Source organism: Rhyacophila brunnea, unplaced genomic scaffold (assembly GCF_057557595.1).
Source record: "Rhyacophila brunnea isolate RB1 unplaced genomic scaffold, BYU_Rbru_1.0 scaffold_1, whole genome shotgun sequence".
NCBI classification, from domain to species: Eukaryota; Metazoa; Arthropoda; class Insecta; order Trichoptera; family Rhyacophilidae; genus Rhyacophila; species Rhyacophila brunnea.
This window is the reverse complement of record NW_028232751.1, coordinates 45,357,308-45,376,276: the sequence shown is the minus strand read 5'-3', so window position 1 is coordinate 45,376,276 and position 18,969 is coordinate 45,357,308. Positions and strand designations below refer to the sequence as shown.

The 18,969-nt window shown below is 33.3% G+C and overlaps 1 protein-coding gene across 2 annotated transcripts in view; it reads right to left on the bottom strand.

Annotated features, from left to right (window-relative positions):
• The window catches only part of Vps13B (vacuolar protein sorting 13B), a 150,800-nt gene that overhangs the window by 115,098 nt on the left and 16,733 nt on the right, over nt 1-18,969 (bottom strand). For both annotated transcript variants that reach the window (XM_085944956.1, XM_085944964.1), the window contains exons 10-22: nt 17,951-18,189; nt 17,449-17,591; nt 15,913-16,094; nt 13,303-13,424; nt 11,195-11,330; nt 10,589-10,718; nt 10,327-10,470; nt 8,371-8,493; nt 7,156-7,210; nt 6,846-7,009; nt 6,366-6,436; nt 4,425-4,547; nt 637-860 (exon numbers count right to left, since the gene is read on the bottom strand). In XM_085944956.1, coding sequence (XP_085801082.1) covers nt 637-860; nt 4,425-4,547; nt 6,366-6,436; nt 6,846-7,009; nt 7,156-7,210; nt 8,371-8,493; nt 10,327-10,470; nt 10,589-10,718; nt 11,195-11,330; nt 13,303-13,424; nt 15,913-16,094; nt 17,449-17,591; nt 17,951-18,189 — 1,856 coding nt within the window. The remainder of the gene's footprint in view (nt 1-636; nt 861-4,424; nt 4,548-6,365; nt 6,437-6,845; nt 7,010-7,155; nt 7,211-8,370; nt 8,494-10,326; nt 10,471-10,588; nt 10,719-11,194; nt 11,331-13,302; nt 13,425-15,912; nt 16,095-17,448; nt 17,592-17,950; nt 18,190-18,969) is intronic.

The following is an 18,969-nucleotide window of genomic DNA, read 5'->3' as shown; positions in this document are numbered from 1 at the left end:
TCTCTCTGACACTCTCTAACTCTCTTTGACACTGGCTGTATTTAGTGAGTATATTAACTGAATGTAAGAAAAATCCAAAAATTGTGAGTAACGCAACGTGGCATGGAAAGAAGGTGCATGTTGTTGATATGCAGATGGATTACAAAAGAAACCAATGGATAAAGAAGAAGACAAGAGTACTATACTGTAATAGAGGTCGCTAAGCAGATGAAATGGTAATGGGCTGACATGTCATTCGGCAAGTGGACAACAGCTGGACAAATGTCAAAGGGGCACTAAACGCCTAAACCAGCTGGATAGACGAAATCATTAAGTTCAGTGGATGGACTGCTAGCAGTAAAGAGCAAGAGGCTGAGAGGAGTAGAGGGAGCTATGGGGAGGTCTTCATCCAGCAGTGGATCGATGGATGACTAAGGCCCAGTCCAGTGTAGGCGCGTTCGGAGGAGCGTTTAGCGGCGTGCGCAACTCAAACATATAACCAAAAAAAGACACTGTCTACGAACACTTTCACACACGGTTCTACGTTTGAGTTGCGGGCGTCGCTCAACGCTCCGCCGAATGCGCATACGCTGGACGAGCGCTAACTGAATGTATTATAAAATATGAATATTGATATGAGATGGAAAATATGTTTACCTGAATACTAAAATACTGTCTGATGAGACATGTGAGTCCAGTAAAGATTTATAAATTGCATGAGAAGCCTCTGTGTAATTCAAAGCTGAGATTGACTTTGTAGGGAAATAGACATTGGTCATATTTAATTCGCCAAAGACGGCAACATTGCTGAAATCAACGAACTTCTTCGCCATGAAATCTGTACTAAACACACCCTGGGTAGAAGTATCTGCAACGAGAGCCTGAAAATAAAATCATTCTTATTAATTCCTAAATTAAATTCTCCCCAATTAATATAATTCAAATTAAGTCACAGAACCCTTTTATATTTTGTAAAATAAATCTGTCAAAAATATGTCCTGCTAGCATAAGAAGACCCTGATTCAACTTCAATACCATTTAATTAAGACGTTGGCTGGGGAAAAATATCGCATGCTTTAGAGAGAACCTGAAAAATACCTAACTTTCGAAACCACAAAACTCTATTAAAATTAGAAACTATTATTATATTTTATCTCAGTCCTGTCGCTTGCAATGTCATTTACACAAAAGACATCTGTACGCCACATGTAATCGTATTGTTTACCTACCAGATATCGAAACACGTGCACTATTTATTGAAGTCGCGCCGCGCCGTCTGGATTGTGTCGTGGAGTATTGTTTGTAATAAATGAATGCCCAATTTTTTGTACCACCTTATAGTTTTACGTTGACACGGGTAATATGCCAACATCTGATCATGATGGTCGATTCCACTCATATAACGGTTGTACTCAATTACCATCTTCGGTTTTTTACATAACTTTCCAAATCTATTGGACGTATAAGTTATATCACCATCGAATTCTGATGATTTGGTAACTACTTCTCAACGGTCTTTCCATTTTGTAACGCATATACCCATATCCGTGTACTGGCTAATACATTCACCAGTTTCAAGTTTTTTATTGACAACCGTATCAGGATTACCCTTTCTATTGCTCCTTAAGGATCCCGTGACAAATGTCTTATCTTGGAGTAAATCCTCTGTCAGTGGAACACTATTATAGTAGTTTTCCATGAAAACAGAATGACCGATTCCTGTTTTACCTTCAATTTATTTTCGGACAACTTTTTTGGTATGGTCTTTCCCCCCAATTCCGTATCTGCTGATCCACCATAAACAATAAGTTTTAGGGCCAAACCACCAGACTCTCCGAGCATGTAAAGTTTGATGCCATATTTTGCTTTTTTGCCTTTCATGTATTGCCGAATAATTAGGCGATCGCGCCATAAAACCAACGATTCGTCGATTGATAAAAAAATTTTCAGCACATATATGGCGTCCATCCTTTCATTGAACAGATCAATCAATGGTTGTATTTTACCTAAACTGGAACTGTCTTCTTCACTGCAATTGAAATGCAAAGAACTCATGATAAGTAAAAATCTGTCTCGGGACATAAACTGCAAAAATACAGTCAAGTTGAAGAGGTAGTCTTTTTTCCATTAGTCACTTAGACGATTCGAATGTATCGTTCCTGTATGAAACAGAAGTCCCAACCATAGTTTGAAATCGTCAATTGCGATGTCTTTCCATTGAGTGATCCGACTTCTATCGCCCTCAGTTTGAGCTAGAATGTCGACTGCATACGCATTTGTTTGGTCTACGATGTAGTTATAAAATTTCTCATCAGCTATCAATGACAATAATCGATAGGATCTTTTCCACTCATGTCGATTTTTATGCCAGGCGTTGCCGAAAATTGAATAAGCTTGTTTTTTTTCAGACAACCACTTTTCAGGTACATCGTTTGTTCTTGCTATTGGTTGTAAAAATATGTCATTAACACTTTCCCAATCCGATTCACTATCAATGTTATAATCACATACAATATTATCAAAATCACTTCTTTCACTATCGTACATTTGGTCATCGCTTTTTTCTACTCTTTGCCTTTTTGAACAAGATGGCTGATCCATTGTCAGTGGGGTAAAAAATAAAAATCACTATATCACTAAAACACAAGGGATCACATGCACTAAAACGATGGACAAAGTTAATATTTACAGAGAATTTAGAAAAAAATATATACTCGGTATAGAAAATACATAATTTACAAAATAATAATAAAAAAAGTGATAAAACAACTGTTCCGGGTAGCAGACGACAAAGATAGGATCGCCTTGATGGTGGCCGACCTCCGCTAGGGGATGGCACAATAAGAAGAAGATAAAACAAAACCAATTTACAATTGTAAACAATATTTCAACAAAATATAATAAGTCGTTTGATAAACATGTTCCGATTACACTAGTGTGAACAAGCCTTTACATGAGAATTTCAATGAAATGTCCCGAAACATCCAAACCGTGGCAAGTACTTACTAACACTGAAAGATTTTTTACAGTGCTAAGGGTGTTAAGACTAAATAACAACAATTGTAGACATGCTGTAGAATATTTGGTTACTAACATTGAAAGCAACACATGAACACGGCTGCTGTGACCGATGCGGGGCCACAATTTTTGTATGGACACGGGAGCCGTGTCCGACACACCGAACGTGTTAATTTGTATGACTACATTTGATTTTCAAGGAACAACATATTTATTCTTGATAGGTATCTGACTGGATGTATGATTACTCAGTGATTAGTGCTTAATTACAAGGTGTAAAAAACACATATTTCCAATTAGTTAATTACCACGTAACACTACCTTTCAACACTACATCGTCCCCATACAAATTGACTAAAATATATTTAACATACATAATTTTGACACTTCTGAAAAAATGTATTATAACCAATAGAAAAAATCTTTTTGAAAAAAGTAAGATCCCCGCAAGATCGAACCTGCATCTCTCGAGTATCGCGCCCGCCGCGCATAGACCACTATGCTAAAGCTATCATACTAATTATGTCATGTATGTCGCGTCAGGCCAAGGACGAGTTGACTTGCGGGTTCTTGTAAACGTCATAACTTCTGAATGAACTGTTAGTGTATATTTTCTAAACGATATTTATCATTTTAGTGTGAAAATATTCACGATAAACTCGAGAAACATATTGATTTGGTAAATTTTCAAAAATATTTATCATTTTGTTCCTATTTCATATTTTTTAAGGGATTTATTTTATTCCAAAAATAGCTGGTCTACCTAGTAAAAATTGGCAGGCAGTGATAAAGTTAAAATATATTTTTTTCGGAAAATTCAATTCATAGCGATTTTCACTAATTCGAAATCAATTTTTCAAGAAAAGAAACTTTGAATTATCGAGGTTATATACTCTATAAGGGATGCTTGATTATTTTCCTCCATTATTGAATTTATGATAATAATAGTTACGTATTTATTATAACAACACATTTTTAGCCGTTTTAAATATTTAAAATATTATATTTTATATAAATATTATGGATCTATTATATATAATTATTTATACTTTATATTGATGCGAGCGATCCATCAAATCAAAAATCCACCCTTTGCACCCATTCTGTAATGTGTCTGAAGATTTGGAAATATTATGTTATTTGGGTGTTATTAGTTACAATAATCTATTGGCAATTAAAAACTATTCTTCCTGTAATTCAAATTGACCAAGTTATAGTTGGTAATGATTTGTGAAAACCTCCATTTCCAATGTGATAAATTGTCAACGCTTAGTGTATGTGGTGTATTACAAATGTGATGTATGATTTGTATATTGTTATAAACTATTATATACATATATGTTACAAAATGTTATATCTTTTTATTAAATGAATGAATATTTTTTCTTATCGTGAATTGAGAAATGGAAAGTATGATTAATTCCCACCTCAGCATTGTCCTTTTCACTATTATCCGTCATGTTTTCTGATGTGGAGGGGGCACTGTGCACAAAGTATTTCTCCAAATCTGAACGTTTGGTTGACGACCGACTTGTGCTAGCTCCATGGTTCTAGAAAATAAAAAGAGAAAAATAGTTAACTGACAAAATATAATACTTATAGTGTGAATCGCACATTTTTGCAAGAACATTTTTTTGAATCTATAATAACATAGAATTGTTAAAAAATGTAATTTTACATGTTAAGTTAGTAAATCGAAGTCATGATCAGGTTTGATTAGGTCAACATTTCTTAACCTATTGGTCGCGACCCAAAATTGGGTCGATTGGTATATTTAGTGGGTCGCGAAATATTCTCAACAAAACAATATTTTTGCCAGCATTTATAGTATAGGTATATGCTGGCAAGAATATTATATTGAATACAATATTCTGGCAACACTGTTTAATGTTGACGTTTCACGCAACCGCAGTGGTCAAAACTAATAATTTCTTTCAAGGCGACGTTCTCTTTTTTGTTTCTCTGTTACCATTATATCGTCGGTGTTTTGTAAAAAGGGCGAATTAACCGAAATGCTACTTTACAGGAGGAGGATTTTTAACTTTTGACATTTATTTGTTTTTTACCTGTATATGATTATAAATATCTAACGAGTTTATAATAAAGCTTAGAAAGAATATTGTCATTATAATAGGTATTATTATATAATATTTTAAAAGGCCTAATATGTCACATTTGATTTTTATTTCGTAATTTTAATTAATTTAATTTTAGTCGATTATCGTTTTTAAGTACTTTCCTGTGGAGATAAAAATTCGCCGTTTTTACACAACAAAGCTAGTGGGGTACATATTGTATTTTCATTAAAATCTCGATTTCGCCAAAATGGTTGATTCGCCCTTTTTACAAAACACCGACGATATAGACTATGTTGTGAAGTATTAATACTTTGGACGCTGAAGACGCACATGCGCGTAATTGACCAGGCGGCCGATCGATGTAATTAACGTGCATTTTAAAGGTGCTAATTAAAAAATCATTATATAGTCAGCAGCGAATGAGTTAAGTAATGAATCATTGAAAATAAACTTAAAGACATTTTGTAACGAAACATAAAACATTTACATAAACATTTATGATCGACTGCAGCCAGAAGAAGACCAAAGATGCAGCCTGTCTAAATATAGCACCAAACTTTTAAGAGCTCTCAAAGCTTATCCAAAGCCAAAGTTCACATTAATAAGATCAAATGTTGTTTACCAAAACTGTATTTAGTATTAAAATAAAATTAATTTCTGTCAGTATGTATTTATTTTATCTTGGGTCGCGAACCAAAATTATTACCCTGAATCAGGTCGCAGGTCAAAAAGGTTAAGAAAAGCTGGATTACGTTAACCCAAATGAGTCTTTTGTATCAAAAGGAGAAAAAATACCAAAATCAAGATATTGGCTGAACAGAAAAAAATTTTGAGAACTTAATTACCATTTATATGGAAATACATTGGGATTTGGATATTTTTGATGTGCAAGAGTTTTTTTTTAAATTCCATAACTTAATTAACCTTTTTAATATATTTTTTTTCTTTCAAAAAAAATCCTTAATAAAACATTCGTAATTGAATTAGATAGGAACTGTTATTATACATTTTATAACAGCTTTTATAATTGTAATTTCATTTAGAAAAAGTCCAACTAGACAATATAGAAGTACACATAGGTAAGGCAGTGTCTAGTCCAGTTCGACATAGGACTTTTAACGGTCAATGGTTATAAATATAAATATTCGCATTTTGTTATCGAATAAATAACAAAAGAAATATCGCGCATGTAATCTTTGAAGACTACCAAATTACTGAATTATCATAACGCTACAGCGCAATCAATGTAAAGTAATAAAAATAAACTATCTCATCGATGAAAATATTTACCAAGAGCTCTTCCGATTTTCTAGATTCAAATTGTCTGGCAACACTGTCAGATTTATTTCCGGGCAAAGAATCTGAAACGATATAAAAAATTAACTGGTAATGGTGTTTTCCAAATGGTGTATGCGGTAAATTTTTAGTTTAGTGTTTTTATATTTAGTGTTTTTTTGTATATTTAAATAAATCCATTGAATTATGGAGTTGTCGAGTATCGATACATAATTAAAAATTGTATCGTAGAACCACATAATTTTAATTAATAACATTGTTGAAGGAAAATAGCAAGTTTCTTTTATTATTAGAGAAAATTTGTGAAGTGTGTGTTTATCTCACTGATCTGGTCGACTCGCCACATCGGGCTGCTCTTCAGCCCGGGCCCCCTGGCTACAGCCATGTCAGCCCCCCCCCCCCCCCCCTTGTGAGGGCCTTGGTTCATTGTCAATGACAAATATTAAATATCATTGCAGATCATTCAATTCTTACCGTATGAAACATAATTCTCATTGCGTATACTCTTATAGTTGTACGTAAGCCATTGGTATAACAGAGGATCCATAACGACTGACAAATTTCCAAGATGTAGGGTCAGGAATGATGCATATTTGTCAATTTCCGACATTTGAAGTACTGCTTGGAAAAAAGATGCGCTTGAAAAAAAATTAACACATTAAAATGAGTTAAGTATGTATAGATTTTGAAAATAACTTCATGTAAAATCTCCCAAGCTAGGAATCGAACCCTGCTGTTTGCTGTTACAGCGGCGGATAATGTATAAATAATTAACACTAATTACCTTGAATCATCCGGTGCCGATATAATCCAAACTTGTTTTGCATTATCGAGTGTGGCTGAAAATTTTTAAACTGTATTTAAATTTGGCATTTTTTCATATTAAAAAAATAAGACCTCATATCAAGCTTCAAAAGATACCTATCTCTCATCAAGGTCATGAGTAGGGCCCGGATTTATATGCTAGTGCATGTTTTGTTAGGGTGTATGCACAGCTATGAGAGTTGCACAGAAATCTGTTTTGAAAGACACAAAATCCAAAAATAAAATTTTATTGTGCATATAAATGCATATTTGAGACGTTAGAGCATATTTGAGACATTAGTGCACATTTCATAAATAAATACATATTTTAGAGCTTTTGAATGTATAATTTTAGTTTTTTTTAATTATTTTATCGAAATATAACTAATTTAGGAAGATAGATAGTTTAGATGCACTTGTATTTTTAATGCCATCTCCGAGCTGTAGATTTATCAGTGGAAAAAGTGAAGTCAACTCGGGCATTATTATTTAAAATTTGCCCAAGTGGACGTTGAGACGTAATTTTCTGCATATAAACAAAATACTGACAGATACCTATGCGGAAAAATTTAATGCCAGAGCATAATATTGAAAAAAATAATGTAATTAATTAATGTAATAGTATTTAGGAATAGTTAAGTGTGTCGTTTTTGTTTTTTAAGTTATGTTTGGTTTACATTGCATTTATTATTCAATTATTTGTAGGTACTTGTGAAAAAACTATCTTGAAAATTGTAATTGATTAACTTTATATTATTTGTTTGTGTTTTTTGTTCTGATATCGTATTATGTTGAAAAATTATTAACTAGTTATTCAATTTTTTGTCAGTAATATTCGGTAAATTGGGCATTTACAATTTTTTCCCACAAAAAATGTAAATTTTTAACTGCATATTTCTTCGGTTTTAGTGCATATTTTATTGATTTTAAGTGCATACGTGCATGCATATAACCATGTTTTTTGTTGCATACAAATCCGGGCCCTAGTCATGAGGGTAAAAACTAACCAAGGGTTTGTTTATATTATAAAGAAAAGCCTAAATAATAGCTATATGCAAAAAATAGAAACTAACAAAAACTGTGATACTTATTATGTAGTTTAATGCAAATGAAATATTAAAAATGTTAAATTAAATAATATGAGACATTCGTTTATTCATGCAATGCAAGTTATGATATTCTAGATAATAATTACCTTTTGGAGGTTCAATAGCGAAAGCTTTGATACTGTTAAGAGAAATTTTGTAAGTTTTAGTTTTAGTTCGAAACACACCACCAATGGACAATCCTTCTATATTTAATTCAAAAAGCACCATTTCTGTAAAAATAAATTTAAGAAATATAAGTAGGTAAACAATTTTTTAAAACTGTTGATAATAATGAGCGTTATGTTGTAATATTATTCTTTTTATCACCTCAACGTACTGTTGCTCATTTTTTTGTTGATGAACAAGTATATTTAGACTAATCAGGAAAAAGTAGGTAAGTCATAACTTCTAAATTAAATAAGTTATTAATTATTTACCAAAAATAGGTAAAATACAGCTAAATTATAAAGCGACATCGTTATAGTTTGTTTGTATAATTAAATAAACAGATTATTATATAATTGAATATAAAAAATAACAAAGCTTAAATCGTTTCTCTGAAAAGTTGCTTCTCGCGTAGTTACCTACTTTTTCACAGTTGGTACAGATTTATAGTTTTCAAGTGAGTCAGGAATATCTTCTACATTTCACTCACAACCTTAGAGTAATCATATATATAGAGAGCGCCTATTTTTCATCATAAGCCGTGTTTCTTGCGTATAACGCACAGTGGAACCTCGATTTTACTATTATCAACTTAACTATGAAACGTTATACCATTGTGTTGCTTCTCAGTACGGCTACCAAATTTAAACACAACAAAGTTAACCATATCTTCTACTAAAATAACAAAAATAATTATCACTAACTTTATATTTAACACAAGAACAATAAATTTCAGCAACACATGCTCGTAGTTTTTAAATGAATGTGATCAGTCAAATCCATATTTACCGGCTACGTTTACAAAAAATATTTCATTCAGCCATAGAAATTCTATCTTACTGTAACGCATAGAGCGTGCCGAATGCTTACTCACTCGCATTTATGGTTAGTTTTGTTCAGGCCTTGCTCACAACACTGTAATGATAGCAACACTGGTTACACGGATGCGCATCGAATGACACATTGTAAGCGCTGACGAATTCGCCATGTAATTACTATTTACTTGCATATTTTGGTCCATTACAGTCACATCCCGACTTCAAGTGGCTATTGTTTTAAACGTATTTACGTTTTTATTGTTTTAAATGTAAAGGTGTAAGATAGTACACAAATAAAGTAGATACGGATTAAATCATAATTAACCTTTTCTATGCCTCACAATTTTACAATGGCTGTATCTGACAGGCCGCAGATTTTTAATGATAGGTACACGTTGAATATATAGCGAAGCTTCTACTAAAATCGCTGTAATACCGATAATTTGTGGCTTACAATTTCATAATTATGCAAATAGATGTCACAGTGTGTTTAATTTTTTTAGATTATGCAAATCAATTGACAGCGACTAGTAATTTGAGTTTAAAGTCAGATGAAATAACTCGCGAAATTTATATATGTGGCCTGTTGTTCACGGCCTCGGAGTGAGAAAACTCGGTGAAAGCAAAGAACAGGTTTAAGTAAAGTGGTATTCTTAAGGCCATACTTCAGTTGAGGTATGGTCTAAAAAGATCGTGACTAGGCGATGCGCGGATTGTGCAAATGACGCGTGCCGAACGAAATATAATTTGTCATAAAAATTCAACATGCGTCAATTTAATGTTATGTTTATTGTTATATTACTAATAATAACAATAATATATTCATTGACATGTTTTCTTTTTCAAGTACATACATAAAGCTTTTTAGTCATCCTTACACGATTTAAGAATATATTCATCCGACGCCATGACAAAACAAATCGACGTGCGCACACATTGACTGAAGATTTCTGATTGGCGACGAGTTCCAAATTTCTTCACACCTACTATTGAAAATTTTTTGCCGTTTCACTGAAGTACGCTCTTCATCAATTTAATTCGATCCTAATACTACCATATACCAAAGTTTTTTTTTTGTACCTTTATCTGCAAATGCATCGGCAAGTAACGTTGACGTGAGCAAAGGAGATTCTCCGGTCTCGCATATGGATGAATTGAGAGCTCCGTTGAGTATGTGACAAGCCAAAGATATCTTGGGCATAGACGCACAACCAGAGAAGCAATCTGAAAAAATTAAAGAAATTAACACAATAGTACGGACACAGCAAAGATACAACTCCACACAAAGTCGGACGGGTGGTTTGGCTAAGAAAAGCAATTGAACGAACTGACCATAGCTTACCTAACTTAAAATCAAAGTTTTTTAATTGATATGGATCACTTAAATACGGCGGAAGAATTTTCACAGTTGCCTGAAATGTAAGTTGAGTCACAAATGGTGTTTCCTTGCTTTCTTTTGCTGTGAATTTGACCTGAAAAAGAATTATCAGATCATATGAATATCGAGTCTTAAACTAAATCCTAGTAATTCACGTTATTCTAATGCATATGGTATACTTTGATTCATTTAAGGCTATACTTCAGCTGAGGCATGGTTTAAAGAGATCGTGACTACGCGACGCGCAGATTGTGCAAACGACGCGTGCGGAACAAAACATAATGTGTCATAAAAATTCAACATGCGTCCATTTAATGTTATGTTTATTGTTATATTAGTAATAATAATAATATATTCATTGACATGTTTTCTTTTTTGAGTACATCTTTACATGATTTAAGAATACATTCCTCCGACACCATCACAAAACAAATTGACGTGCTCACATCTCGACTACCTCTCTCCGATTGGCAACGAGTGCGAAATTTCATTCCACCTATTGTTAAAAATTATTTGCCGTTTTACTGATGTATGCTCTTAACATGGGATAGTTGCAAATATAATACGTACAGACGATTGGCATTTTTCCTTCACTCTTTTAATAAAGAAGGATTCAATATTCTCAACATCTATACTGTAGACCTCATGGCAGGCTTCGAATATATCCGGATTTACTTCAGGTAGTGTAGAACTGACATACATTAATCTAAAAATATTTTTTTATACATTATTAAAACATATTATATCATACATAAAAATAGTGATTTGACAAACGGGACATTTTGGATACAGGTAATGTACCACAAATGAAATAACGTAATCTTATTGTCTACTTAACTGACAATTAACAATTGAGCTAGGTGACAAAAAAACATCATATCACTGTTTGGATACATACAAACATGAATGTGGAATTTTAAATTCTCGTTAGATTTAGATATTCAGCTAACTCTACACAAGGCTAGAGTTGGGTTTCGGGAATTTTCCGACGGGAATTCTCGAGAAATTTTCGAGATTTTCAATCCCGAATCTCGAGAATTGAAATTTTTAACATTTCGGGAAATCCCGGATCTCGAGAATCTTTTCTAGGGATTCGGGATTTCTTTATTATCAAATATTAATTGAAAAAACGATATTCTATATGAAAAAATTGGACAGAAAACACAAAACGTTCAAAGACTGATCGGGGAATTTAACACAACGTCGACTCAAAATGAGCGCAATTTTTGCAACATCAGGGAATATTGTGTCTCAAAAGCGTACGCGATTTTCTGTGTTTTTTGAAATCCCATTTTAATAAATAATTTTTTGAATTTGTTTTCTTACTTCTATTTTGTCATTAAAAAAAATCATATTTTTTTGGAATTTGTCTGTCTTTACACTGATTTTAGGATTTTTCTTTCAGGTTTTTTTAAATTTCCCAATATTTCGAAAATTCTCAAGAATTCTTTTCTGGAAATCCCGAATCTCGAGAATTCAAAATTTCATCATTTCGAGAAATCCCGAATCTCGAGATTGAGATTTTCTCGGGCAATACCCAACTCTACAGAAGGCTGAAGAGTAGCGAAGGGTGGAGGTAGGTTGTTAAGATTCGACATAAATAGTGCACACTAAACTTTGTCAACCTTATGTATTTGTTTTCATTGAACTAAGAATACAATTTGCAGATGGTGCTGGCGAGTTTTTAAAATTCAATTAAACCCTACCTTAAATAAACTACAATAGTTTACGTATACTATGGGCAATTCGACAAAAATAGTGCAAACTTTTTTAGTCATACTTTTTTGTTTTTGTTGAATTAAGAATACATAATATTACATATTATTATGGGGTATCTATAAATTATCTAAAATTAAGTTTATTATTACTATGGCTCAGTGGCGAAGGGTGGAGGTAGGCTGTTAATATCCGCCATAAATTTTTTTTTTAATTTTTTTTTTCGCCATAAATAGTGCACATTAACCTTTTTCAGTCAAATGTATATGTTTTTATTGAAATAAGACTACAATTTAAAGATGGTATTGATTGGGTTTTAAAAATCAATTAAGCCCTGTCTTATCCAAACCATAATAGTATTGATATATTTTAGGCGATATGACAAAATTGTGCACATTTTTTCATTCTTACTTATTTGTTTTGGTTAGATTAAGAATACGTATTTCACATATTGTTGGTTTATTTTTTTAATTCATCAAGCTATGCCTAAACCAAACTATAATAGATAAAAATTATTATTCTATCTATAAAATATCCAAATTTATGTATGATTTAATTGCATGATTTTTGATTTTTTATAGATATACGTGTATTTTATGACTATTATTTATTATGGCTTGGTTTTCGCAGGGTTTAATTGAATTTTAAAAACTAACCAACACCATCTGTAAAATGTAGTCTTATTTCAATGAAAACAAGTATGTATGACTGACAAAGTTTAGTGTGCAATATTTATGGCGGATCTTAACAGCCTACCTCCACCCTTCGCCACTGCTATGGCTTGGATTAGGCAGGATTTAATTAATTTTTAAAACTAACACTTTTTACACATTGTAGTCTTAGTTCAATGAAAACAAATATGTTGACTGACAACGTTTAGTGTGCACTATTTATGTCGGATCTTAAAAGCCTACCTTCACCCCTAGCCACTATAATATAGAAACAATCATAAAATAACTAACCTTTCCGGGTACATTGGCTTTATCAGCTGTGCTTTGATGACCGAAGCCTCAAAAACAATTAAAGGCATTGTCTTCAATTGTTCAGAGTAAAAAAATCCCGGTTCAATGTATGATGATTTTTTCTAAAAATCAAAATAAACAAAATCTTATTTAAATCTGTTATTAAAGTATCGTAAGAAATAAATCACATCTTTTTTTAATGGACAATGAATTATAGAATTGTTTTGTTTTAGTTGATTTTCAGAGTACAATAATTTTACTATTACGAAGAACTAATACTACCCAGATTCATAAATTTTGGGGTGTTAAAAAATTAGTTCACCATTGTGACGTTTTTCAGCTTCCCGGTTCCATCAAAAATCCTGGGATAAATTTTCCATAATAAAAAATCATAAGGGGTGGAACTTTTCTTCCTTCCTTCCATCTTATTTATAAATTACTAGCGAGTACCGGGCATGTGCTGCAATGCCACCACTCAAAGAAAGGTTTGTGCTTTAATTCTTTTTATTGAAGTGCTTTTGGATACACAATATTTTTTGTTTTTCCGTCTGGTGCGTTCACGAATAAATCAGAAGGTTTTCCAAGACGTGAGCAGCCACATACGGCTGTCCATGTGAGAAGCATGGATTTTTCAAATTTGGTATAGGAACGCCTACGAATAGAAGAAGATAAAAAAGAAGAAGATGACAGTTGTACTAATTCAGAAAACTTCACGGGCGTGCGCTCAACAACTGTCCAAAGTTTCATTACAATCAGATGAATAGTATAGGAACGCATACGAATAGAAGATGGTTGTACTTATTCAGAAACCTTCGTGGGCGTTCCCACAACGACTCACCAAAGTTTTATTTCAATCAGATGAATGGTATAGGAACCATACGAATAGAAGAAGAAGAAGTAGAAGAAAATGGTTGTACTAATTCAGAAACCTTCGCGTGTGTGGTCACAACAACTGACGAAAGTTTCATTGCAATCGGATGAATGGTATATGAACCATACGAATAAAAGAAGATAGAATGAAGAAGAAGAAGATGGTTGTAATAATTCAGAAACCTTTGCGAGTGATCCCACAACAAATGACGATAGTTTCATTGCAATCGGATGAATGGTATAGGAACGCATACGAATAAAAGAAGATAGAATGTAGAAGAAGAAGATGGTTGTACTAATTCAGAAACTTTTACGGGTATGCGCACAACTGATGAAAGTTTAATCGCAATTGGATGAATGGTATAGGAACCATACGAATAAAAGAAGAAGAAGATGGTTTTTCTAATTCAGAAACCTTTGCAGGTAATCCCACAACAAATGACCATGGTTTCATTGCAATCGGATGAATGGTATAGGAACGCATACGAATAAAAGAAGATAGAATGAAGAAGAAGATGATGGTTGTACTAATTCAGAAACTTTTACGGGTATGCGCACAACTGATGAAAGTTTAATCGCAATCGGATGAATGGTATAGGAACCATACGAATAAAAGAAGATAGAATGAAGAAGAAGAAGAAGATGGTTTTTCTAATTCAGAAACCTTCGAGGGTGTGGTCATAACAACTGACGAAAGTTTCATTGCAATCGGATGAATGGTATATGAACCATACGAATAAAAGAAGATAGAATGAAGAAGAAGAAGAAGATGGTTGTACTAATTCAGAAACCTTTGCGGGTGATCCCACAAAAAATGACGATAGTTTCATTGCAATCGGATGAATGGTATAGGAACGCATAAATAAAAGAAGATAGAATAAAGAAGAAGAAGATGGTTGTACAAATTCAGAAACTTTTACGGGTATGCGCACAACTGATGAAAGTTTAATCGCAATCGGATGAATGGTATAGGAACCATACGAATAAAAGAAGATAGAATGAAGAAGAAGAAGAAGAAGATGGTTTTTCTAATTCAGAAACCTTCGAGGGTGTGCACATAATAACTCACAAAAGTTTCATCGGAATCGGACGAATGGTATAGGAACCATACGAATAAAAGTATATAGAATGAAGAAGAAGAAGATGGTTTTCCTAATTACGAAACCTTTGCGGGTGTGCACACAATAAGTCACCAAAATTTTCATCTCAATCGGATGAATGGTATAGGAATGCATATGGGACAGACAGACAGACAAACATTAATTTTTATATATATAGATAAGTCGTGAGTTCGAGAAAGTCTGTATGGTATATTTTACCTCTAACTTTTAACTCTTCACATTACAATAATTTGATAGAACGTGCAAGTATAATAAGTTTGCGGACCAGACCATGTACCTAGCTCAATCGAATAGCTCACTTAACACTGATAGTGCTTACGGCTAACCGCATTTATCCGTTTTCAGAATGCAAGCATGACTACTGTAGTGAACTAGGAAATCTCTTGAGGAAGCCAAGCTTGACTCAATTCTAATTGATAACTGAAGAGAAAGAAAGAGTAAATATTTGAATGGCCCCACGTTATAAAATATGATTTACTCCAATCTTGACTATGTATATGCCATACGTGGGTCAATTTTTAAGTTGCTGGTGATCTGATACGACTGGTCCGAGATACTGCTTTGGTAGGCAACCTGTAATAAAAAACGGCACTAAGCGTAGAATAAAAATAATACTGACCTTTTTAGGTAACACTGTGGTGTGATCATTCAAAATTGTTTCATTGTACGATGGATGATCCCAGACTGCCAGGCTGATCTTTGGTTTTATTGCTGTTAAGTTAATGTTGATCTTTGGTATGTGTTCGACCAATGCGTCATATTCATCAGTTGAAAGTGCAGGAAAATTACGAGGGTTGGTTACTAAAACATCATAACAATTGATATCAATCATAAAAACATATCTTCAGAATCAGTTCATTGATCTTTTAATTCAGATATTTGGGAAATATATCTTCTTGGGTCTAGGGTGATTTGGCGCCGGAGCAACTGGGAGCACGCAATCAAATGAAATTCAAAAATAAATAGACGTTTGTGAATTAAAGGTACTTTTAAAATATATATTTAATACTTGTATATTATTCTATTATTATTTAATACTCAGTGAGAATTTAAATATGCACACGTAAATAATGATTTAATTGTGCATGTTAAAGTTCCAACGAAAAGAGATTTCTTTTATTTTTATATAATGAGTCAGGCATAATAAATCTCAATTTGCAATAAAAACATTATCTTAAGAGCAAAATGAATTAAAACTACTAAAGAAACTTATCAAAATTCCTCGTCTACTTTCTGCATAAAATCGTAATGAACGCATCAAGTTGTCTCAGTGCCATCTTCTTCATAATAGAAACTGACATATTATTATTTAAATTAAAATGGTATTGAATACAGAGAGACTTCTATATTGTGACCAAAATATCATAGTGTTGTGAATAGTATGAAGGACGGAAGATTACAGGATAATACAGATGAACATGAAATACCAGCAGAATTTTTGAACGAAGGGGTGACAATATAGTGCATATAAGAAATGGGGAGATTTCAATTCCTTAGACTAGTGTTTCCCAAAGTGTGGTACGCGTACTCACCGGGGTACGGGAAGAGTTTGGTAGTGATACGCGCTGCACCGGGCTTTGGCTGCGCCTGGTCCAACAAGCATTAAGACGACGCATTAAGTCAAAAAAAAAGGAACAGGCTTTTGAATGTGGAACCATCTCAGATTAAAGTTAACAACCGGGGAACCAAATTATGATAGACTGTCTTAACTGTCTCTAGGTACGAAAAAAGGAAAAAAAATATTTTGGTTGTTATTAAAGTATATGGAATTTTTTTTTTTGACAAGGGGTACTCAGTTATTGAAGGGGTACACAGATGTTGAAAGTTTGGGAAACACTGCCTTGGACGGTTGCTCTGATGTGCCAGTCATTATATATAAATTACACAATAATATTACATATCGACTGCTTAATCTCGGCTAATTCGAATTTTGTGTGAGCATAGAAAACATGCTTTATAACAAAATGCCATCAAAATATCAGTCGATATTAATAATAACAGGTTCATCAAAAACAGTGAATTAATTATGAAAAAAACATATTTATCTTTGAAGTCAATTTATTCAACATGATCATTTACCTATGCACCTGGACCCTTTTAATCCTCAGTTCCTCAATTAATATTACAATAGAAAATTTAAAAATTTGCTTCTTACCATCATTTGTTGCATAATATGGATCATATTCATACGCTGCCGCAGCATTCCTGATGAGAGATATTCTATGGTCTAATCCAGCACATAATAATATGTTACAAGGACCTACTGCCATGTGTATACGTGTGCTCTCTTTAAAATTCCTTGAAAAAATTGGCATACAAATAAAGGACACAGTACACATTAGAAAACATATTCCAAATTGCTATTGTATGAAAAATTGTTAACTTAATGGAGACTGCAATTGAACTCAGATATGAAAGTAAAATTATTATGAAAAGAAATGCGTTTGGCAGATTGCCAACCATGCAAAATTTCTTTATTATTCTTAAATCCAACAACCCTCCAATTAAAATCTCGTCGTGTTGCTCTCTACCTAATGTTGGATGGTAACCGTGAAGATGTAAAGTTACATCAGTTATAATCAATTTTTGTTTTCTGTTTATCGTTAATCACTAACAATAAACCATCAGAAATAGCAAGTGGGTATTATAAATCTTACCCATTTTCTAGGTCAATGTCTAAAATGTTCATGCTGCCTTCATAGTCTTCTGGAAATTGTAGAGTGTGTACATAACTGAATGCCATAGCTGGACACACCGCCAGCATTTCGGCAGTGGTCATTTCTTCTACTAGATGCTCTTCATCAATTTCTAAAGGCCAACTATGGTGGACATCATCGGTAACTATGGTACTGTCAGTGTTTGTATTGAATTCAATATATTTAGGTGCAGAAGACTCCTGAATAAAGACAAATTTGTAAGTGAATATTCATCTAAAAATCAGAGGATACACAATGCTTTTCAAACAAGTAATTTCACTAACTGCAACAAAGATGAAGCAGAACTGAGAACTGCATAATCATTTTGGAACAAGAACCCCATAGCAGTGTTGGGGTTAAACGTTCCATATATTCGTAATAATGTTTAGTACTCATGTGGGTTTCTAGAATCTAAATTACAGAACCGATGATGGCTTAACAGTCGGGTTATAATGTCGTGGGTCTCAGATTTGAATCCTGGGTCTGGCAAATGCAAAATATTTTTCAATTTGTGTTTGTCCATGTCCGATCCTAATAAGATCATATGGGTCTCCACAGAGTGGAGGGTTTTGTATTAACAGATTATTGTTTTTTACGAGAAATGTATGTTAGCCACTTGCTCAACCTAGCAGGTCCATACTCTGACTCCAAACACAAATTGAAAAACGATAATATGTGTATTTGCAAGACCCAGGATTCGAGCACGTCACTGCGACCGTTGCTGATGGAATACTAACGTATAGAAGCTTCATACAAACATCACGCGTAAGTACGAGATTGGCACCCACACACGCCCCCCACTCCGCACAAACGCGTAATTGGCTCTTAATTAACGGCCCACGTGCTCGTCGTAGGTCAAAATTGAGTTTTTATTGTATTTTCAAACCATGCTCCTGGACACTACTTAAACGTTGTAGATATTCTATTTATATAATTTTGAAGCCTTATTATCCTTTATAGTTATTTTAAACATTTGATGA